This window comes from Daphnia pulex, chromosome 7 (genome assembly GCF_021134715.1).
Source record: "Daphnia pulex isolate KAP4 chromosome 7, ASM2113471v1".
NCBI classification, from domain to species: domain Eukaryota; kingdom Metazoa; phylum Arthropoda; class Branchiopoda; order Diplostraca; family Daphniidae; genus Daphnia; species Daphnia pulex.
The window spans coordinates 5,284,198-5,301,750 of NC_060023.1; the positions used below are offsets into that span (position 1 = coordinate 5,284,198).

The 17,553-nt window shown below is 41.9% G+C and overlaps 4 protein-coding genes across 6 annotated transcripts; 2 read left to right on the forward strand and 2 right to left on the reverse strand.

The window, feature by feature from the left end:
* Nucleotides 1-2,060: 2,060 nt before the first annotated feature.
* Nucleotides 2,061-3,949, forward strand: LOC124197839 (actin-related protein 2/3 complex subunit 1A-B-like). Its single transcript, XM_046593387.1, has 8 exons — nucleotides 2,061-2,261; nucleotides 2,326-2,458; nucleotides 2,519-2,646; nucleotides 2,703-2,815; nucleotides 2,882-3,062; nucleotides 3,151-3,329; nucleotides 3,393-3,677; nucleotides 3,741-3,949. Exons 1-8 carry the CDS (start codon nucleotides 2,195-2,197, stop codon nucleotides 3,777-3,779), a joined length of 1,125 nt encoding a protein of 374 aa, XP_046449343.1. The 5' UTR covers nucleotides 2,061-2,194; the 3' UTR covers nucleotides 3,780-3,949.
* Nucleotides 3,943-5,265, reverse strand: LOC124197843 (rhythmically expressed gene 2 protein-like). Its single transcript, XM_046593390.1, has 4 exons — nucleotides 4,856-5,265; nucleotides 4,643-4,776; nucleotides 4,304-4,573; nucleotides 3,943-4,233 (listed from the first exon to the last, which is right to left on the reverse strand). The coding sequence occupies exons 1-4, from the start codon at nucleotides 5,056-5,058 to the stop codon at nucleotides 4,103-4,105; spliced, it is 738 nt and encodes a 245-aa protein (XP_046449346.1). The 5' UTR covers nucleotides 5,059-5,265; the 3' UTR covers nucleotides 3,943-4,102.
* A 175-nt stretch (nucleotides 5,266-5,440) lies between these two features.
* Nucleotides 5,441-7,683, forward strand: LOC124197841 (lactosylceramide 4-alpha-galactosyltransferase-like). The gene is made up of 3 exons (XM_046593388.1): nucleotides 5,441-5,849; nucleotides 6,032-6,568; nucleotides 6,644-7,683. Exons 1-3 carry the CDS (start codon nucleotides 5,741-5,743, stop codon nucleotides 7,069-7,071), a joined length of 1,074 nt encoding a protein of 357 aa, XP_046449344.1. The 5' UTR covers nucleotides 5,441-5,740; the 3' UTR covers nucleotides 7,072-7,683.
* Nucleotides 7,110-17,436, reverse strand: LOC124197838 (myo-inositol transporter 1-like). 3 transcript variants are annotated; one of them, XM_046593385.1, is made up of 17 exons: nucleotides 16,250-17,436; nucleotides 14,762-15,311; nucleotides 13,699-13,719; nucleotides 12,910-13,438; nucleotides 12,640-12,786; nucleotides 11,368-11,463; nucleotides 11,129-11,289; nucleotides 10,908-11,032; nucleotides 10,671-10,841; nucleotides 10,503-10,610; nucleotides 10,353-10,415; nucleotides 10,087-10,194; nucleotides 9,919-10,002; nucleotides 9,716-9,855; nucleotides 9,407-9,610; nucleotides 9,195-9,331; nucleotides 7,110-8,156 (listed from the first exon to the last, which is right to left on the reverse strand). In XM_046593385.1, exons 1-17 carry the CDS (start codon nucleotides 16,464-16,466, stop codon nucleotides 8,006-8,008), a joined length of 3,012 nt encoding a protein of 1,003 aa, XP_046449341.1. In that variant the 5' UTR covers nucleotides 16,467-17,436; the 3' UTR covers nucleotides 7,110-8,005. The 3 variants fall into 3 exon arrangements, with proteins under 3 accessions (XP_046449341.1, XP_046449340.1, XP_046449342.1); XM_046593384.1 differs by having other exon boundaries at nucleotides 12,910-13,441; XM_046593386.1 differs by lacking the exon at nucleotides 7,110-8,156 and adding an exon at nucleotides 8,479-8,766 and having other exon boundaries at nucleotides 12,910-13,441.
* Between the last annotated feature and the right edge of the window lie 117 nt (nucleotides 17,437-17,553).

The following is a 17,553-nucleotide window of genomic DNA, read 5'->3' on the forward strand; positions in this document are numbered from 1 at the left end:
CATACTCTTTAGCTTAGAAACATATGGCGAGCACGCCGATGTTTCCAAACTTTATATCTAGCCTTTTCGGGATAAACTTCAATTCACTAAAATCTGCAAAAAATCATGGTGAAAGGAAATTTTTTCCTCACCAAGACGATTTTTTAAAATTTGCTTTGCGATAACTCAAACGTGAGTTATCGGGTAAAAAAGGGAGACACTTTGGCACGTAAGCCGCCGTGTTTCCAAACTTTGTGTAGGTACTGTATATTTGAATTTTATTTAATCTTTTTCTTCGTTATATTTTTTATATTTTACTTCATATTATTTCCTACGGGAACCTCGCACAACGGAACCGGGATGCCACATATATTGACACCATTGACACATTAAGAAATGTCCCCCAATAGGTTAATGCTAAAAAAGAGTCAAGGAACCTATAGAAAGAGCATATCAAACTTTCACATTTGATATTTGAACGCATGTTAGCGCTTCTTGGGTGCAGCTGGTCTTCTCCACCACCACCACCCCAGCCACAGAAAATAGTTTCGAGGCTTAATAACATAGACGAGTCAATAAACTAAACCCAACGCTGAAAATTGAATGCGCAATATAATCACACAATTTTCAAACAAAACTTTTCTTCAATTTTAATTCACTACTCCCTGATGGAGTTTACAAAGAGATTTCTTTTTTTACGGGAACGACTATTTCAAGAGTAAACTCGAATTACGTATTTTAAAAAACACGGTTCGAATGAAAAGAACCAATCCGAAGATCCTAATCGTGTTAAATAAAGGTTGTTGAGCCTACCTAAGCTTCTAAACTCTTGGAGCTACAGAAACTTAAAACCTTCATACTCATAAGAATGAATATTACCAGAGTTTGTATGGTCCAACCATTTATATGGAAAGGCCTTCCATTACCTTTTCCGCCTGGAAGTGCTCTGGCTGGAGACCTTAGTTACAGAGCCACAGCAGGTGTGTTGGGAAACACATGTTTTTTTTCAGTACCAAAATTAACACAGTTTCAGTAGATGGCCGCTGTTGGCGCTGACAATTAGGTCTAAATCGATACTCAAGCACATTTTCCCACTTTTGATTCGCGATATTGGCTGCAACTTTAGGAAAAATTTCCGAGAGGAAAATTTAACAGGCAGTGGTTCTACCATCATCTATAGCTCTGATATTACCCTCAGGGATAACGTTAAACTAACGTTAACGATATTTATAAATAAACGGCGAAAAGTAAAGCTCCGTTAACTTATTGGTTACGCTAACGTTTTTAAAATCAACTAACGTCACATCACTTAGTGTTTGCTTGTTACTTGTTAGGATAATTGTGCCAGAACTATACGGTTATACGTATAGCCAGAGCTATACCTCCCTATCCCGGTTTCAGGGTAAACGTAAGCCGATTTTCAGAGATTTTAGGGCGGAGCCTCTCAGAATTTGTGAAGTGGAAACGTTAAAAAGAGCCATCTAGGCTCTCAAAAGTAGCTGGGCGTAGTAGCTGACACACTCACTAGAGGCGCTTTTTAAAGTTTCCAAATTGGCTTACGTTTACCCTGAAACCGGGATAGGGAAGCCAACACAGCCGTGAAGCGACCAGGAGTCTATAGACCTTATTCTGATCCAAAGGTATGGGTCAAGCCGACCCCTTTCCGTCGCGTTGCAGTGTGAAGGGGTGCCGTGAACAGGAGATTTTATTTTGGCTCCCCCCATGTGGCATGGGACTAGTCTTTTCGGGTTAATTGTGCCCGAGGGAAGAAAAGGGAGGAAAGGAAAGAATGAAGAAAAGAGGGGACCAGCTTTCCTTTCCTCCCTTTTCTTCCCTCGGGCACATTCGTCCCACATTCGTCCCATGCCACATGGGGCGAGCCAAAATAAAAACTCCTGTTCACGGCACCCCTTCACACTGCAACGCAACGCAAAGGGGTCAGCTTGACCCATACCTTTGGATCAGAATAAGGTCTATAGCTCTGATTGTGCAAGTTCTTTTTTTTTTCAAAGAACTGTGGTTTTCGCGGGTTTTTACTAAGCTGTACGTTTTTGATATTTCAAAAGTGGCAACGCTGCCACTTTGATTAGAAACTGGGTGTGGGCCAAGTGTGGGAAGTAACATACAGGACTGTACAGGATACGGCTTACATTTGTATACTCTTTATATGTCAGTTTGATCCGTGTTGACTGACCAGAGTCCGCGGATAATTAAAATGCCCGAATCGCTAAGTTTCGGAATTGAACCCATAACTGCTCATGCTTGGAATAAGGACCGTACAAGTTAGTATTTCATTTTATATTCTCAAGTATAAATAGTATTGTTGATACATTTTTACTTTGGTAGAATTGGCCATATCTCCCAACAGCCCTGAAGTTCATATCTATCATTTCCAAAGAGGAGAGTGGAAACTTGAAGAAATTTTGAAAGAGCATGATTTAAAAGTTACTGGTATAGATTGGGCACCAAACACCAACCGGTAGATTAAATTCACACTCTTGTGTTATTAACATCCAACTGATGGGTACCTTTACCACAGCATTGTAACATGCTCTGCTGATCGCAATGCATATGTTTGGACTCAATCTGAAGAGAAAAAATGGAGGCCTACTCTGGTTTTACTTAGGATCAACCGTGCTGCAACATGTGTCCGTTGGTCACCTCTTGGTAATTTAAGAAAGAGTTATGACCTTATATAGTTTCATTGATGAAATTTTCTATAGAAAACAAGTTTGCTGTGGGATCTGGTGCTAGGTTGATCTCAGTTTGTTATTTTGAGAAAGAAAATGATTGGTGGGTTTCAAAACATATTAAAAAACCAATCAGATCTACTGTGGTATAATCAATATCCCAGAATTCTAAGTAGTTCTTTTTTTTAATTAAAGCCTTTCTTTGTTTACAGACTTGTCTTGATTGGCATCCTAATGATGTTCTTCTAGCTGCTGGATCTACAGATTTTAAAGTTAGGGTTTTCTCTGCTTACATTAAAGAGATTGAAGAAAGACCATCATCAACATCTTGGGGCTCTAAAATGCCACTGGGACTGATGATGGCAGAATTTTCCAATTCAACTAATGGGGCTGGTATGTCCATACTTTCGAACCTTGTTTTTTTTTCCTTCTTTTTATTCAATACTACATGGAGTACATACTTAATGCCTAACATTTTTAGGGGGCTGGGTACACAGTGTAAATTTCAGCTCTACCGGTGATCGAGTCGCATGGGTTGGTCATGATTCCTCCATTTCTGTAGCTGACGCATCAAAGGGAATGGCTGTTTCTATGATTCGAACAGATTTCTTACCATTTTTATCGTGTCTGTGGGTGTCGGAAAATCGTCTAATAGCTGCGGTATTGTTTGCTCTAGAACAGACAGTTTCTTGAAAATACTAATATGATTTATTTTTTAAATAGGGACATGGTTGCTGTCCTATGCTTTTTGAGGTTGAAGAAACGGGACAGGTACAATTTGCTGGAAAATTAGATGCTTCTCTGAAAAAAGAAACTTCTGGTGTGAGTGCGATGAAAAAATTTCAAAGCTTGGATCGCCAAGCTCGCACAGAGACCAACGATACATCGTTGGGCACACTCCATCAGAACGCCATAACAAGTGTATGTCTTCATACCGGAAACAAGGCTGGTGCCACCAAGTTTTCTACTGCAGGTGTAGATGGACTGCTGGCCATCTGGGATTTTAATGTTAGTTTATAAATATCGTCACTTGTTTCATATTTTTACATTAAATTTCACCATCATTTGCAGAATTTAGAATCGGCGATGGGAGGATTGAAATTCAACTAAGGGCGCAATATTATTCCCTCGCATTCTTTGAATGATATGTTAATTGCAGTTCTTATTGTAGTTGTCAATCAATCAATTTACCGAAGTCTTGCATAAGCGAATTCTTTTCATGATTCCTTCATTATAATTATAATTTTTTCTTTTAATAAACTGAAGAAATGACTAAATAACTATCACTCTTTGTAATTACTTAAAGTTACAGTGATTTAGAATGTGCAAAAATGTTATTTGCTTGGAAAATCCAACTTTTGAAAAAGGTGTGAATATGTAAGTCTACTTCAGTTAAACTGCTAATTAGATATATCCACAATTACCATTCTGAACTATTTTTTATTGATAAGACTATCAAGTAATCGGTCGTGAAATTCTTCAAAATTAGCACACCAGTTACTTGAATTGAGAGAGTTGGAAAACTTGTTTACTAGGATAGCATTCCACCCAGATTGTACTGCTCCTATAGTGTAAAAAATGTTGAAATTTTATTTAGAATTTTCTTTTTTTTTTTTTTAGTTACCAAAACTTACCCAAATAGTCCTCATTATAGCTGTCACCAATGTGACAACACTCTTCTGGTTTGGTGTTTTCTTTACAAAGCAAGCTATACCTTTCCAATGCAAGTCTGAAAATATCAGACTGAGGTTTAACACATTTGACTTCATAGGATGGTAAAACAAATTCAAAATAGTGTCGCAATCCGGCTTCCTTTAGGATATTTTCTAATCTTGGGTCCATGTTGGAAATTATGCCAATCTTTTTATCCTTCTGTTTTAAAGATTGTAGCACTCTTTCTACACCTTTGGTATGAATTAATTCTTCACGTCAGAAAACATATTAATAAAGAAATGCTTGTACCAATATAATACCTGGCACAACTTCCCACCCTGCAGTAGTACCATATAATTTAATGAGATGCCATGATGTAGCATCTAAATTTGGGCTATCATGAATCCCAGCACTGATAAATGTACGCTTCACAACATTTAACCACCACTCAGTCCTTTTTAAGCCGTAAGATACAAACAGAAAGATTTCTTTTGACAAAAATGATACTGTGACACATACAAGCATAGGCCTACCAATGTAGATTGGTGCTGGCTCCAAAATTTGGATGAACTTCATTGACAGTTTTGAATGCTTTTTTAAAATTGTCATGAAAAGCTTTTTTATTCTTTATTTCAATTCCATACAGACGGGCTATATTTTCATACTGGACGGTCGGTGGTTTTCGAAACCGCATCAGCGTCCCCGTGAAATCAAACGTTATTAACTTGTAACCCATAATCTGTTGTTTGTTTGTTTTTTCTCTTCAGCTGCGAAAGGCGAAAGGTTGGAGCGAACACTTCAATGCTTGGAGTCGTCAGAAACCAAAACAAAACAAATTTTGGCAGGAGAAAATCCAGCAGACGACATTAACGTAAATTGTCCTTTTTTTCTGAAAAAAAATTAAAATTAACTCAAGCGTTAATTAACAATGGTCGCCTTTTTTTTCTATTTGAGCCGTTCAAAACTTCGAATCACAGATAAAGACCTCTTCTTCTTTATCTATGATTCAAACATGGTGATTCAAAAATCAAATGTTAAAAAAAGTTTAATATTATGCAGTGTTCAAAATATAATGCGGTAGTGCCACTGCAAATTTAAGGCTATTGCCACGAAAAATCCCGTTATTCAATCATAACACTCATGAACATCAGGACATTAGTTAGTACATATCATTAGATAGTTAGTTAGTTTTGGCTTTCAGTAAATGATATATAATTGTAAGCAATGAAATAAATCTGTTAACTGATTCAAACCGTATTTTGTTGGTGGCTAAAGTGATGGCTAAAGTGAATACTTATTGAGATTTGCGAAATTAGACATAAAAGAAGACTTTGTGTTGTCTTGTGGATGCAATTTAGACAGGTGCTATTATATATATAGGTGCATGTAATATATATACGAAGCAAGAAACATGTAAAATGTTTCCGCGTTCAACACGTAAAAGAATTCGAAAAGTATTTGGTTTCGCGTTTCTCGTGTATTGTTTCGTTTATTTTGTCAACTCTGTCAACCGGCCTTCTAACACAGGTAATTTTTCTACTTTCCAACATCGTTACGTGTACCCCCTAAGCATATTTAGTTCGTCCGCAAATGAATTTAATTTAATTAGTCTATCTTAGTTTTAGAACAGAAATTAATTCACATCAAAATCAAAAATTTTTAATTTTAGGCTAAAACAATTATCATACAATCATATTCTTCATTTATAGGCATAAGCATTCTAGTTCCTGGAACAGAGGATTTATGTCCCACTAAACCTCATTCTGCGGCGCGTGTACGAAAACCTCGCAAAACTCAAAATATTTTCTTCTTGGAAACTTCGGGTGAATCTTGCTTAACCGCTCGGCAAGCATGTAGTGTTGAATCGGCCGCGCGTTCTAACCCCAACGCCATCATTTCTGTCCATATGGAAAACAGCGGACTTCAAAATCAAAAAGAAATCAAAGCCAAACTAGCTGGTCAAACAAGAAATTGCGCTATAACCCACAGACTCTTCAAGGAATGGAGTAACGTCAAGCTTGTGCAGGAGGATTTGATACAACATTTAAGAAATACAACGTTGTGGCGCCTACAGGAGAAATCGCTATTAACTCAATCAATTCATCCACTAACTCATCGAAGTGATGCCATGAGAGTTGCTATGCTTTGGAAATACGGGGGTATCTACCTTGACTTGGACTGCCTTGTCTTACGGCCGCTTTACTGCCTTCAAAATACTGTGGGACTTGTCGACTTTTTAGCCGACTGTAATGTTGACTTTAAATAATTGACTGATAATTTGTTTTTTTTTTAATTAAAATATTTTCTCTCCATTAAATTAGGGGTTGAAAATGGTGTCATGGCATTCGAGGCTGGCCACCCATTCCTTCAATTCCTGATGAAATATATGGTGTTTGCTTTCAAGCCGGAGGAATACATAAGCCTTGGCCCGGCTACATTAACAGACTCCATCAAGTATTTTTGCGATCGTACTGAACTTCCGGCAGAAGAATGGTTTATGTGCAGAAACAGTTCCATGATTCTTCAACCTCCACGAGCTTTTTATGCCATCAACAATCGACGCCAAAATGCTTTTTATCATCCCGAGGCTGACCCATCTGATTATGAAGACTTGCGCCACAGTTACCTTTCTCACATCTATGACGCCGGAAATGGCCGTTCTGTCCCTAAAAAATCATTGTATGGAATGCTGGCCCAAGAGTTCTGTCCCACCACATACCAAATGGCTTCGGACGAAGGTGAATTTTAAAGAAAAGAGAGAAAATAATAACAATTCAGGCTCGTAACTCAAGGTCTTTCAATATGTTTGTATTAGTTTTTACTTTATTCGTCTTAGCCGTTTAGGGGCTAACATAATGAGTGTAAAACTGCGTGTTCGTGTCCCTTTCATTATCAATGTTTTCCCAAGATTCCTTCAGCATTGAATGAGCTGTCACTATTTTTATGTTCTGTTGCTTATACATTAAAGAGTCTTTACAAGCATCAAAAGGAATGTTGAAGCGTATGTACTGTATGCATACGCGTAATGTATGCACGAAGAAACGAAACAATGTTGTCCCGCAAAATAAGGATGCAATCAGGAACTGTCACATGTCGAATACCGCACAGTAGACATTGCTTCCACACTGGCTGAATATTTAACGATTTAACAACAGAAAGAAATGAACGAAACCACCACTGTAACAACACAATATGGTCATATTCCACAACACTTTTTTTTTAGAAAATCCATGCATGCTGGCACGCATATTATACAAAATGAAAAATGTCTTTTTCCCTCCATTTTCTTTTCACCGATTTTACCCAAAAACTTGGCTCACAACATTTTCATATGTAATCTGAAATAAACTTGTTTTTTTTTTGTTTTTTTTTTTGTTTTGTTTTTTATTATTTTTGTTTCTTTAGTTTTTCTTGTTCATCATTTCGCTTTCGTTTGTTTCAAATTTTGAATGTAATAGTGTAATCATCAGAGAGGAGTCGTGCTTCCAAGTTATTGAGCCGATTTTTCTTTCGTGTGTCGAACATAAAGGCTACTATGCTGATGTTGGAAGCCACGCCCTTGACACGATAATTGAACGAGAACAGGAGAGATGAGGAAAAGGGGAAGAAGAGGGCAAGGAGATGCAAGAGAGAAATAGAGATAATGATGGAAAAGAAAGATGGCAAAACGGATTTCGATTCGACTACGAAGCGTTGATTTTGATGGTTCGTATGTCAGCCAGGAGAGCCGTGCTCTCTGTGTGTGCCGGAGTACTGGATGGCGCGGGTACGGCAAGAGTGCTAGACCCGGCACCACTGGATGTCAGAATACAATTCTGTGTTGCGAATTCCTCTCTAAAATAGTTACACAAATTGTTAGAATTGTAAATATTTTCGTATCGTAAAATGTTGTGGAACTCGTTGATTTTAAACGCAATTTCAAACGCGTTTAAATTATCTGTTGATGTTCATAACACTTGTGAGCAATCAACATCAATTACAAGATCTTATTGTTAGTTATCTATCTAAATCTAGGATTATTCATACATTATAATTCTTGCATTCTGCTATTCCATATGACGGCTAATAAGAATAAAATTCTCGTGCTTTCAAGAAAACATACATGACGAAAAAATTATGAATTGCAAATAAATGAAGCCAAACTTTAATGACCTAATGCGCTAAAACAAAATATATTGGCGATTTAACAACGACATTCCAAATTTACGAAGCAAAACAGAAAAAAAGAACAAACAAACCACTTTCACTTCGCACGATCAATAATCAGCAAGTCTACCAAGATGCCCAAGTACTATTTTTGTAATATTTTAGAGGATTCTTTTTAAATAAGATAAACCTTGATTTGATCATTAGATCAAATGGCTAAAGAAATAATCTTGTTCACAATGAACTCTGCTGTTTGTCGTCAGAAGCAGATGGAGCACAATCGACGTTGGGATGAACTCTGCATGGGCAAAATAAGACGACATAACGGGTAAAAACCAAAGAAACAAAAACAATACGAACAAAATATAAACACTACCACCAATTAAAAACCCAAGCAAAAAAACAAAGAAAATAATAATAATAATATAACGTACGGAAAACAAGTAAAAAATGCAGAAAAAAATAACGGAAAATAAAATGATAATATTTGTAATTCATGGTGAATAAAAAATAATTGCTATTGAGTATTTTAAGTTTAATTGGGGTTATTGCTTGTTGGTATCGTATGCAATGAAAAGCGCATAACCAACACCATCAAACCGAGCACTGACAAGAGACATACGGAAAAAAAATCCCATCACAACAACCAATAAGAGCATAAAATCACGAAAACCGAAAAATTTGTTGGAAAGGTAAATTAAAAATTAAGGGGAAAAAAATATTTACCTATCATTGCGGCGAAATAATGCCGAGATTTCGTCAAAAGTTTTGTTTTTCGTCTCTGGAACGATTTTGTAAGTGAAAATCCAGAAAAATGCTAACAATACGCTGAATGGCAAGAAAATGTAGTTGTGCAGCATCGCCTGTTAATGCACGTACAGCAGATATAGAAAAAGTTAAGTTTGTACAGTTCCAAAAATGTCATTAAACGCATTTACTTTGAGAGGTAAGAAGAAGAGACCGACAAGAAAATTTGCCAACCAGTTGACAAGTACGGCGATGGACATTGCGGCTGGTCTTGGTCCTTGACTGAATAGCTCGGCTGTAATCATCCATGGAATGGAGCCGGGTCCAACGGCGAAAAACAATACAAATGTGAGTGTGGCAACAACGGCTACGTAGCGAACCCATTCGATAAGTTCCTACATTAAAGCGAATCAAATTTTAATGTAATCTAAGTCTCCTAACCATCCCAGTGGTGGCAAAACTCAGTTAAAGAAAGAATATTTTTCGCAATTACGACTTACCATTACGAGCAAGGAAATGGTGATGAATATGCTGAAAATAAACATGCCTCCAAGTCCCCATAAGTGAAGGGTGCGTCGGCCAGCGCGATCCATCAGAGGAATGGACACAAGAGTCATGCCCACCATGATGGCACCCACACCTACAAACAACATTAAATCAAATGACGTGTGCCACGAAAAGATGCTTTCCATTCACGCCTTACCAATAGTGGCATATTTAGCAGATTCACTAGCAAGGCCTGCTCCGATAAAAAGTTCAGTGGAATAGTACAACACGGCGTTGATTCCTGCGTGTTATAAAGTTGCGATGTAATGGCTGCTCATCACGAAACAAAGAGATATTTGACCAACACAAATAGCCAGCCACTTACCCGACAACTGCTGCGAAAGTTGCATGACAATGGCAATGCCGAGCGGCATGAGCAAGGCGCGTGATTTGAGCAGCTCCAACATCCCCATGTGGGCCTCAGATTGTTGGGCTGGTTTAGGGCGTAAGATAAATTCAGACAAAATTATTGGAAAATCTTAGGTTGTGGCACGAATAGTTCAAACTTTAAGAAGGCCCGAATAGAAATTAATTTTGCACATCGCTACGAATATTGTATAAATAGCTGAAACTTATACAATAACAACTTACCCTCGACTCTCATTTCTTCCATGTCTTCCTCAATTTGGCTAGACGCTCGCAATCGTTTCATCGCTATAGCACAGAATAATCAAAATGAATCAACCATATAGTTGGTTGTATAAGCACCGACTTCAAAGATAATTAGACCGCATATCTTACCAGTTCTGGCTTCTTCTTCGCGATTGGCTGTTATGAGTAGGTAACGCGGAGATTCAGGACAGAAGGAAAACAGAATCAACTGCAGAATTGCTGGGCAAATGGCTAAACCTGCATAGACAAATGTTAGAATGTTACAATCCCTTGGCAAAATAAAAGTCTTAGTTTTACCTAGGAGAAGAGGCCATCCGCTCTCCGTGCCAAGAATTTCTTGGATGCCTAAAATCTGAGAGAAAAGAATGCCAACGGTGACTCCCAATTGGTTGACCGTCCCCAAACCGCCACGTAAGTTCAATGGAGCGATTTCAGAAATGTACATGGGCACCAATGACGTATTCAATCCTGAAAAATCCCGCAACATTCATTTAACTTTCGATGCACCTTTATTTTCTGATTACGAAATGGTACCACAATTGAATCCGATGATCATTCTTCCTATAATGAGCATTTCATATGACTGGGCAGCTTTGGAGAAGGCCATCAGAATAGCTCCGAGAATACCAGTTGCATTATTTAGCAGCAGACCACGTTTCCTATAAATAATACAAAACATGATGTGTAACAACAATAGCGATCACCATCAAACAACAGGCAAAAGAACAAAAGCTGAGCCAACTGGTTCAACTTACCTGCCAAACTTATTGGCGACGAAGCCACCACCAAAGCCACCAATCATCCCACCGATAGCGAAAATGGAAACAGCGATAGAAAAGATGATTTTCTCCCAACCATCGGCTATTTCCACTCCATATCGGCTGTAGTAGGCTGACTTGATGAAGCTTTCAATCACCTAAATTCGAAAACAAAAATATTTTTAAAATCAAATTTAGAGCTCACGGGTTGTAGTTCCAGATGACAAAATACTTGCCCCTTGTGGTGCGTTGATGACTCCCGTATTGTAGCCGAACTGAAGCATTCCCAGCACGGCCGCAAATATGGCATAGATGAGGAACCCCGTCAGGCCCTAGAATTGATTGCAAGAACGAGGACACAAACGCGGGTTAGTTACCGATTGATGGCTAATAATTGAATTGTTTGTGGCTAGAGTTTAGATTGTCATTCGATTCTTCAGCCTCTCTGCTCTTCTCCTGCTGCAGTTCCTTCACATGATACGACTTGGAATCAAAAGATTCACATCACGATTTCCAAACAGAGGGTTACCATTTAATGGAATAACAAGTCAAGAAAGTTGGTAGACAAAATTGCACCAACTGACAACATTCTTTGAACAAAGGCTCTACACTATTGTGTGTAGCATTAAATATCAAAGAATAGCGATCTCGTGTCAACAAAACAAATCAGACAAAACGCAGTCGGTATAATCAAGCACACAAACTGAAGACGGGGGAAAAAAAAGAACAGCGCGCGCGCACACACACACCTTGTTCGACTCCATTGTAATTGTAGAAACTCTTGTTATTAAAAATAGGGGCTAAAAAGAAAAGTCAACATGGGCAGAGAAGTTGGTGGGACTAGCAGCTGGCTCGCATGCACAGCAGCTGACTGTCACCAACCGATTCAAAACCCCCCCAAAAGAGCGGTGGGTAGTTACCCCCAACCCTTCTTCTTCTTCTTCTTTTTCCCGTTGTTCTCCCCGTGCTTGCCGTGCGTGCAGTGGACGGGCCAATGCAGTATTTTTCCAGCTCACTTGGTATGTTTGATCAAAGTCAATGGGGGAGGGCGAGCGGAACACAGGAGAAGAAAAGGCGCACACACCCACACACACACACACACAAACGAACTGAAATTGATGGAGACGGGCATTGTTGATGGGCAACGGATGCATTCCAACCCAAAAAAGGCGGCCGTAAGAAAATGAAAAGGCACGTCGATGATGACGACGTACAAAGCAAATGAACGTCAAAAGTAAATCAAATAAAAAATGGCCTAACAACATTCATCGAGGTTCCAATACTACTCTCTTTTCCTCTCTATAGACTCTTAGGTCTATTAAGGTTAAGCCAATCATCCCTGAAAAAATCTTAATGCAACTGAAGTAATATGTCGAAGGCAACCATGCGAAAAAAAATTCAAAAGCGTTCAACGTTGACTGATATTGGCAGTCAATCCGCAAAAATAAAAATAATTCAAATCGAATAAGAATTGGCATCGACATTGAGAAATGGCGGGCTAGGGCTACCTGTTCGAGCAGTCTGAGTTTCCTACGCCGATTCTGCTCTTGTAATTTGTCGATGCAATCGCGCAGATCGTCAATGTCCTCCTTGACGTGGTGGACCGATTCCACGTCGTGTCGCATGGTCGACATGTCACGTTTCATGTCGCTCACCTGTCATCATCAACGGGAACAATGCCCATTCATCGTCAAAGAGGATTGGCATATTTAAATCGATTGGGCTAAGAAAAATGACTTGGCAAGAATTTGGGATTTTTGTTTTGTTTCTCAGCTGACCTCATTTTGACAAGACTCGACGGATCGAGTCAACTCCTGCAACTGCGTGCGGATCTCGCAGAGGGCGGGGCAAACGACGGGTGCCATTTCCAAGGAAGTTTGGAGTTGAATGGCGTGCGTATGGCCGCCGTGATTAGTGTGATTGCCGTCGCGCTGCTGTAATTGAACTTGCTGCTGCTGTTGCTGGTGCTGCTGATGATGATGATGTTGCTGCTGGAGGTGGGCTAGGCTATTGCTGACGCTGGCCGGCAGCGGCATGGCCGAAGGAGCCGTCGGCTGCATCAGGAATGGCGGCCCGAAAGACATGAGAGGCAGCAGTTGTTGCTGTTGCTGCTGCTGCTGTTGCGGCAGCAGTAACGAGGTCGAAACTCCGCCTAGAGGGGCGTTCATCAGAAGGGAACTGCCGGATGAATTGGGGGCCAAGACGGGTCCCGTTAACTGCCGCATTTCGCCGGATCCTTGATCGAAACGTTGCAGCGTTCCCATCACGGGTGGCAATTGGAAAACTCCACCAGGCGGAGGCAAACTTCTTCTGTTTTTGGTTTGTTTTTGTTTTTTCATTTCAACACAAGACAGCGAGCGCCACCAGACGTCGGGAGATTAAAATAAAAGAGCCGGACCCATTATCAAAAAAAGAAAAAAAAAAGTACCGCACGTGTGCATAAAAGAATTAGTCTAGTCCTATCGTACGGCTGACTGTATACGGTAAAAAAGAAAATCACGTCTATATAAAGCTATAGGCCATGCCATGACGGCACAGAGAGAAGCGCCAAAGTATTGATCACTTACCCACCATCTCCTGCGTGTTGGCTATATGCAGGGCGAGCCCGCCGTGTAGATAGCATGTTGAAAATAGAGCAGCCGAATAAAAAAAGAAAAAAAAAGTAAAGAATAGAAAAAAAATTCAAAAAAAGTTGTGTATACACAGCATTAAGCGTCACACGAAAGAATAACGACAGTTTCTCTCTCCCTCTTCCTTTTTTGGTGGGGGGCGTATGAAATCGGTACTTGTCTAACAGCAAACGTTCTCCGAATGGATGAAATGTAGATTTCACGTAGCTTTATATATAGACCGAACTGTCTGAAACGTCGAGGTGGCTCATCGTGTCACTTTCACTTTTATGCTTTTTTATACGGAATCGTTCCGTTCTAGAGTGTATATAGGGTGCAAGCAGGATCAATATTCAATTTTAGCTGGAGCATTTTTTTTTACTATAGTCGACCACCAAGAAAAAGGAAAACAAACATGGTGGTCTTTCCATGGAAATGAAACAATCTTTCAGATATTTGGTGGGTTCCAACACAGCTACATCAGATGTACCATAGTGTGCAGTTAATATCTGAGGTCAACACTACCGAATACCGACTTGGTGAAGGAAGAAAATGATATGAGAGGAGAACGAAAAAATCTATCCATAAATGCACTGGCTTAGTTGAAAAACTGCTGCTGCCGTCGAAAAAAGCCTCGGCCCACTTGGTTAGAGCATTTCTATCCAACATGAGCGGTCCGACTCATGATTTATCATTCCACCCTGGACTGATTCGTCGTTTCTCATGTACCCAACCCAAATCTAACAGGAACCAACAAACCCAAGTCACGCCATCAATAACTCTTCCATCAGAGCGCACGAGTACCTCCTGGACTGGTCCCCCCCCCCCCTCTTTAAACTCGAAGGGGAAAAACTGAAGCCTTTCGTGCTTACATCCAACCTTACAATTCCACGATTCATCTTTTGAAAGGTATGCACATAAAGAAGTGGAAGCAATCATATTGATGACAAATCTTGGAGAACACAAAAAAGGAGAATCCAACGTAAAAGAAACGAATGAACGGACGGAGAGCTGAGCTGACCTGGTCCGATGAGACGAACGGGCATCTTTGATGGTGATGTTGCCCGCCGATGACGTGGTGGTGGCAACAGTGTCCTGTCCGTCATTCGATTCCAGCCAGTCCTGATTGGCTTGGAAGACGCGGGCCAGAACATCCGACTGGCGGCCGTTGTGATTCAACCAGTGCGAACGTTTGATGGGTCGATGGAGAGACAAGGTGTGAGGCGGATCTCCGGATGGAAATTGTTCGTTGGCATTGTCAGCAAACGATCCGACCGCTCCACCTGCCGGCCGAAAGAGGACACCCGCCGACGCCGTCGTGGCCGTCGAGTAGTGATCACGATATTGTCCGTTATTGCCTTTGGCACCTTCGCCAAACTGCGGCTGAGGCGGCAGGGTCGCATAGCGGCCCGACGTGCACGAGCTCAGATTCTCATAGTCGGACGTGTCGGACGAATCGAGGGTCCGGCTCTTGGGTTTGGGAGTGCCGCCACCCGAGATCGTGTTAGCGCCGGCACATGTGACGGGCTTATTCGCTGCCGATGCCAACGGCCGGAACGTCGTTAGCTGAACTGTAAAACAATTGGCATGACTAATTTACTAAAACCACGGAAATTCATTTCATTTCGTCTTTCTCTCAATACAACTGGCCCCCATCGGCAGATTTCGTCGTTTTTTTTTCGGTTTTTAATTTGGAGGAGACGTCCATGCAGAGAATGAAACGTTCGTTTGTTCAAAGTTAACTTTTAGATTTGATTTCCTTGTGTAGTAGTAGTAGTAGTAGCAGGAGAGCGGCATTTTCTTGCACACAATAACGTCTGTCGGTATCATGGTGCGACACTCGGCAAAAGACGTCAGCCAAAACTTTGCCAGCAATAGCCCGTTTGAGGCAAAGTTGGATGGGATCAATAGCTAAGACGAATCTACATCAAAGTCAACTTGGCCTCCCCCTCCCCTCCCTCGTCCCCAAAGAAAAACAAAATGTAACCCAACAAGAACCAAGAAACTGTGATTGTTGACTTGGTAGTCTTTTTGACGTCCATCACGGTTTGTATGAGAAAACAAAGCAAACAGACAAGGCTATTATTTACAACGACGTTCTCTTTGCCTTGTAGACATCAGCCGAGCTGACATGCTACTCGTCTGATTTCGCGCAAAAGCCAAAACCAACCCGACACCCCAGTTTCATTTCCTCCCCCCAAAAAAGGTGTTTCACGTCCGACTCACTCTCAGCTATTTAATATATAAAGCCCTTCATAACCTATCCAAGGAAATGTCCAAATCCATCCCATGGTATTACGTTCCTTTTTCCTTTGAATCAATAGAAAATTGAATCGACTTTTATAGGTACGACGATTCGGCCAATCAAAAGTTGCGTAAACCCATAGTCGGATGGATAGGCCCATTTTTGAGTTGAACTAGAACAGACATCTGGATGTAATATAGATCTAACAGACACAGGGCTGAAGGAAAAAAAAAAACAACAAAAACAAGAGTGTTGTGTATGTACCCGTGTCGGTGGCGTACCAGGCGGCGCCAGCTCCTGCAGCCCCGGTCCGGCTGGCAGTCAGGACTGGAGCGAGGTTGCCGGACCGGGCGGCGGCAGCGGCGGCTGTGGCTGCGACGGTGGCCGCCGCAGCAGCCGCGCTGGCAGCGTTGGGGCTGGCGATGTGATGGGAAGAAGCGCTGGGTGGCGAGTCGGAATCGGAATCGCGACACCTCCGCATGTGAGGAGGTGGATCGAACGACGTCGTGGACGATGGAAAGGAGACGAAGAGCGGCGGCAAAGGCGGCGGCGTGATGCTCGGGCAAGGCGGCGAACTGCTCAGACTGTGCTGACTCGACGAAATCAATTCCTCCACGTCTTCCGTTTCGCTCTCCGTTTCAATTTCTTCAGACTCTGGCTCGTCCTCGGCGTCGGCGTCAGAGTCTTGGCCCGTCCTGGCCACTCCTGGGCCGTCGCGGTATTGCGGCTCAAAAGGGCGCGGATAATATTCTGGAATGTTGTCGTCCGGATCTCGACTGCTGGCGCCGAAGGAAGAACTTGCGCTTGCTGTTGCACCACCACCACCACCACCAGCAGCAGCACTACTCGTTTGAACGTTCAAACTGAATCCGGAGGCCACTAATTGGGCGCAACACGTATTGAACACCACCCAATAGGAGCTGTTGATTCGTAATCCTCCGCCGAATGCGGATGCTCCTCCGATGGGTGGGTGAGCTCGACTGTTTTCACTCGACTGCAAATCCGCCGGATGCGATGAGAGCCGCTGGTGGCAGCAGAGATCCGTCGTCGTCGTCGTCGTCGGTGGCTCAACCCGATTGGCTTCCAATTGCGGATGTTTGTGGACAATTGGCCGTCGATGCGGTTGACTGCGATCCAGCGACTTTGAGCGTTCGGCCACGACTCCGAGTCTTTTGAGACGCTGGTGGGCGCCCGTCACGATGGGTCCTCTGCCGTTGGCAGCACTGCCGCCGCCGCCGGCGGCGCCGCTAGAGTAACGCTGCCGTCGTCTGCCGCGACGATGTTGACGTCGCCCCTGCAAGTCCACAGTGACTTGAGACGTGGCGCTACGGACAGACGCGGCGGCGCCGTGCACCTTGATGATGCTGCGTGATGGCCGTGTGCGTGAGGCCTGCGTGTGCGCGCCCCCACCACACCAGCACGCGACTTGTGGCCTCCACTCACTTCTTATTCGTCACCCGCCACCGCCACCGCCAAAACTTATTGGCCGGCCCACCCAACAAAAGATTCGCAAACTTTTGAAACAACTCGCTCGTCCTCCGATTTCGCTTCTTTCATCGGCCAAAGAT

Coding starts and splice junctions, on each gene's coding strand:
- LOC124197839 (XM_046593387.1), top strand. CDS start 2,195: ATGCCCGAATCGCTAAGTTTCGGAATTGAACCCATAACTGCTCATGCT. Junction 2,262..2,325: donor TTGGAATAAGGACCGTACAA/GTTAGTATTTCA, acceptor TTACTTTGGTAG/AATTGGCCATATCTCCCAAC. Junction 3,063..3,150: donor CAATTCAACTAATGGGGCTG/GTATGTCCATAC, acceptor TAACATTTTTAG/GGGGCTGGGTACACAGTGTA.
- LOC124197843 (XM_046593390.1), bottom strand. CDS start 5,058: ATGGGTTACAAGTTAATAACGTTTGATTTCACGGGGACGCTGATGCGG. Junction 4,777..4,855: donor GCCAGCACCAATCTACATTG/GTAGGCCTATGC, acceptor CGGCTTAAAAAG/GACTGAGTGGTGGTTAAATG. Junction 4,574..4,642: donor AGGGTGGGAAGTTGTGCCAG/GTATTATATTGG, acceptor TTCATACCAAAG/GTGTAGAAAGAGTGCTACAA.
- LOC124197841 (XM_046593388.1), top strand. CDS start 5,741: ATGTTTCCGCGTTCAACACGTAAAAGAATTCGAAAAGTATTTGGTTTC. Junction 5,850..6,031: donor CAACCGGCCTTCTAACACAG/GTAATTTTTCTA, acceptor CTTCATTTATAG/GCATAAGCATTCTAGTTCCT. Junction 6,569..6,643: donor TGTCGACTTTTTAGCCGACT/GTAATGTTGACT, acceptor CCATTAAATTAG/GGGTTGAAAATGGTGTCATG.
- LOC124197838 (XM_046593384.1), bottom strand. CDS start 16,466: ATGCGGAGGTGTCGCGATTCCGATTCCGACTCGCCACCCAGCGCTTCT. Junction 11,033..11,128: donor GTCGCCAATAAGTTTGGCAG/GTAAGTTGAACC, acceptor TATTATTTATAG/GAAACGTGGTCTGCTGCTAA. Junction 8,157..9,194: donor TTATTTCGCCGCAATGATAG/GTAAATATTTTT, acceptor TAACTATTTTAG/AGAGGAATTCGCAACACAGA.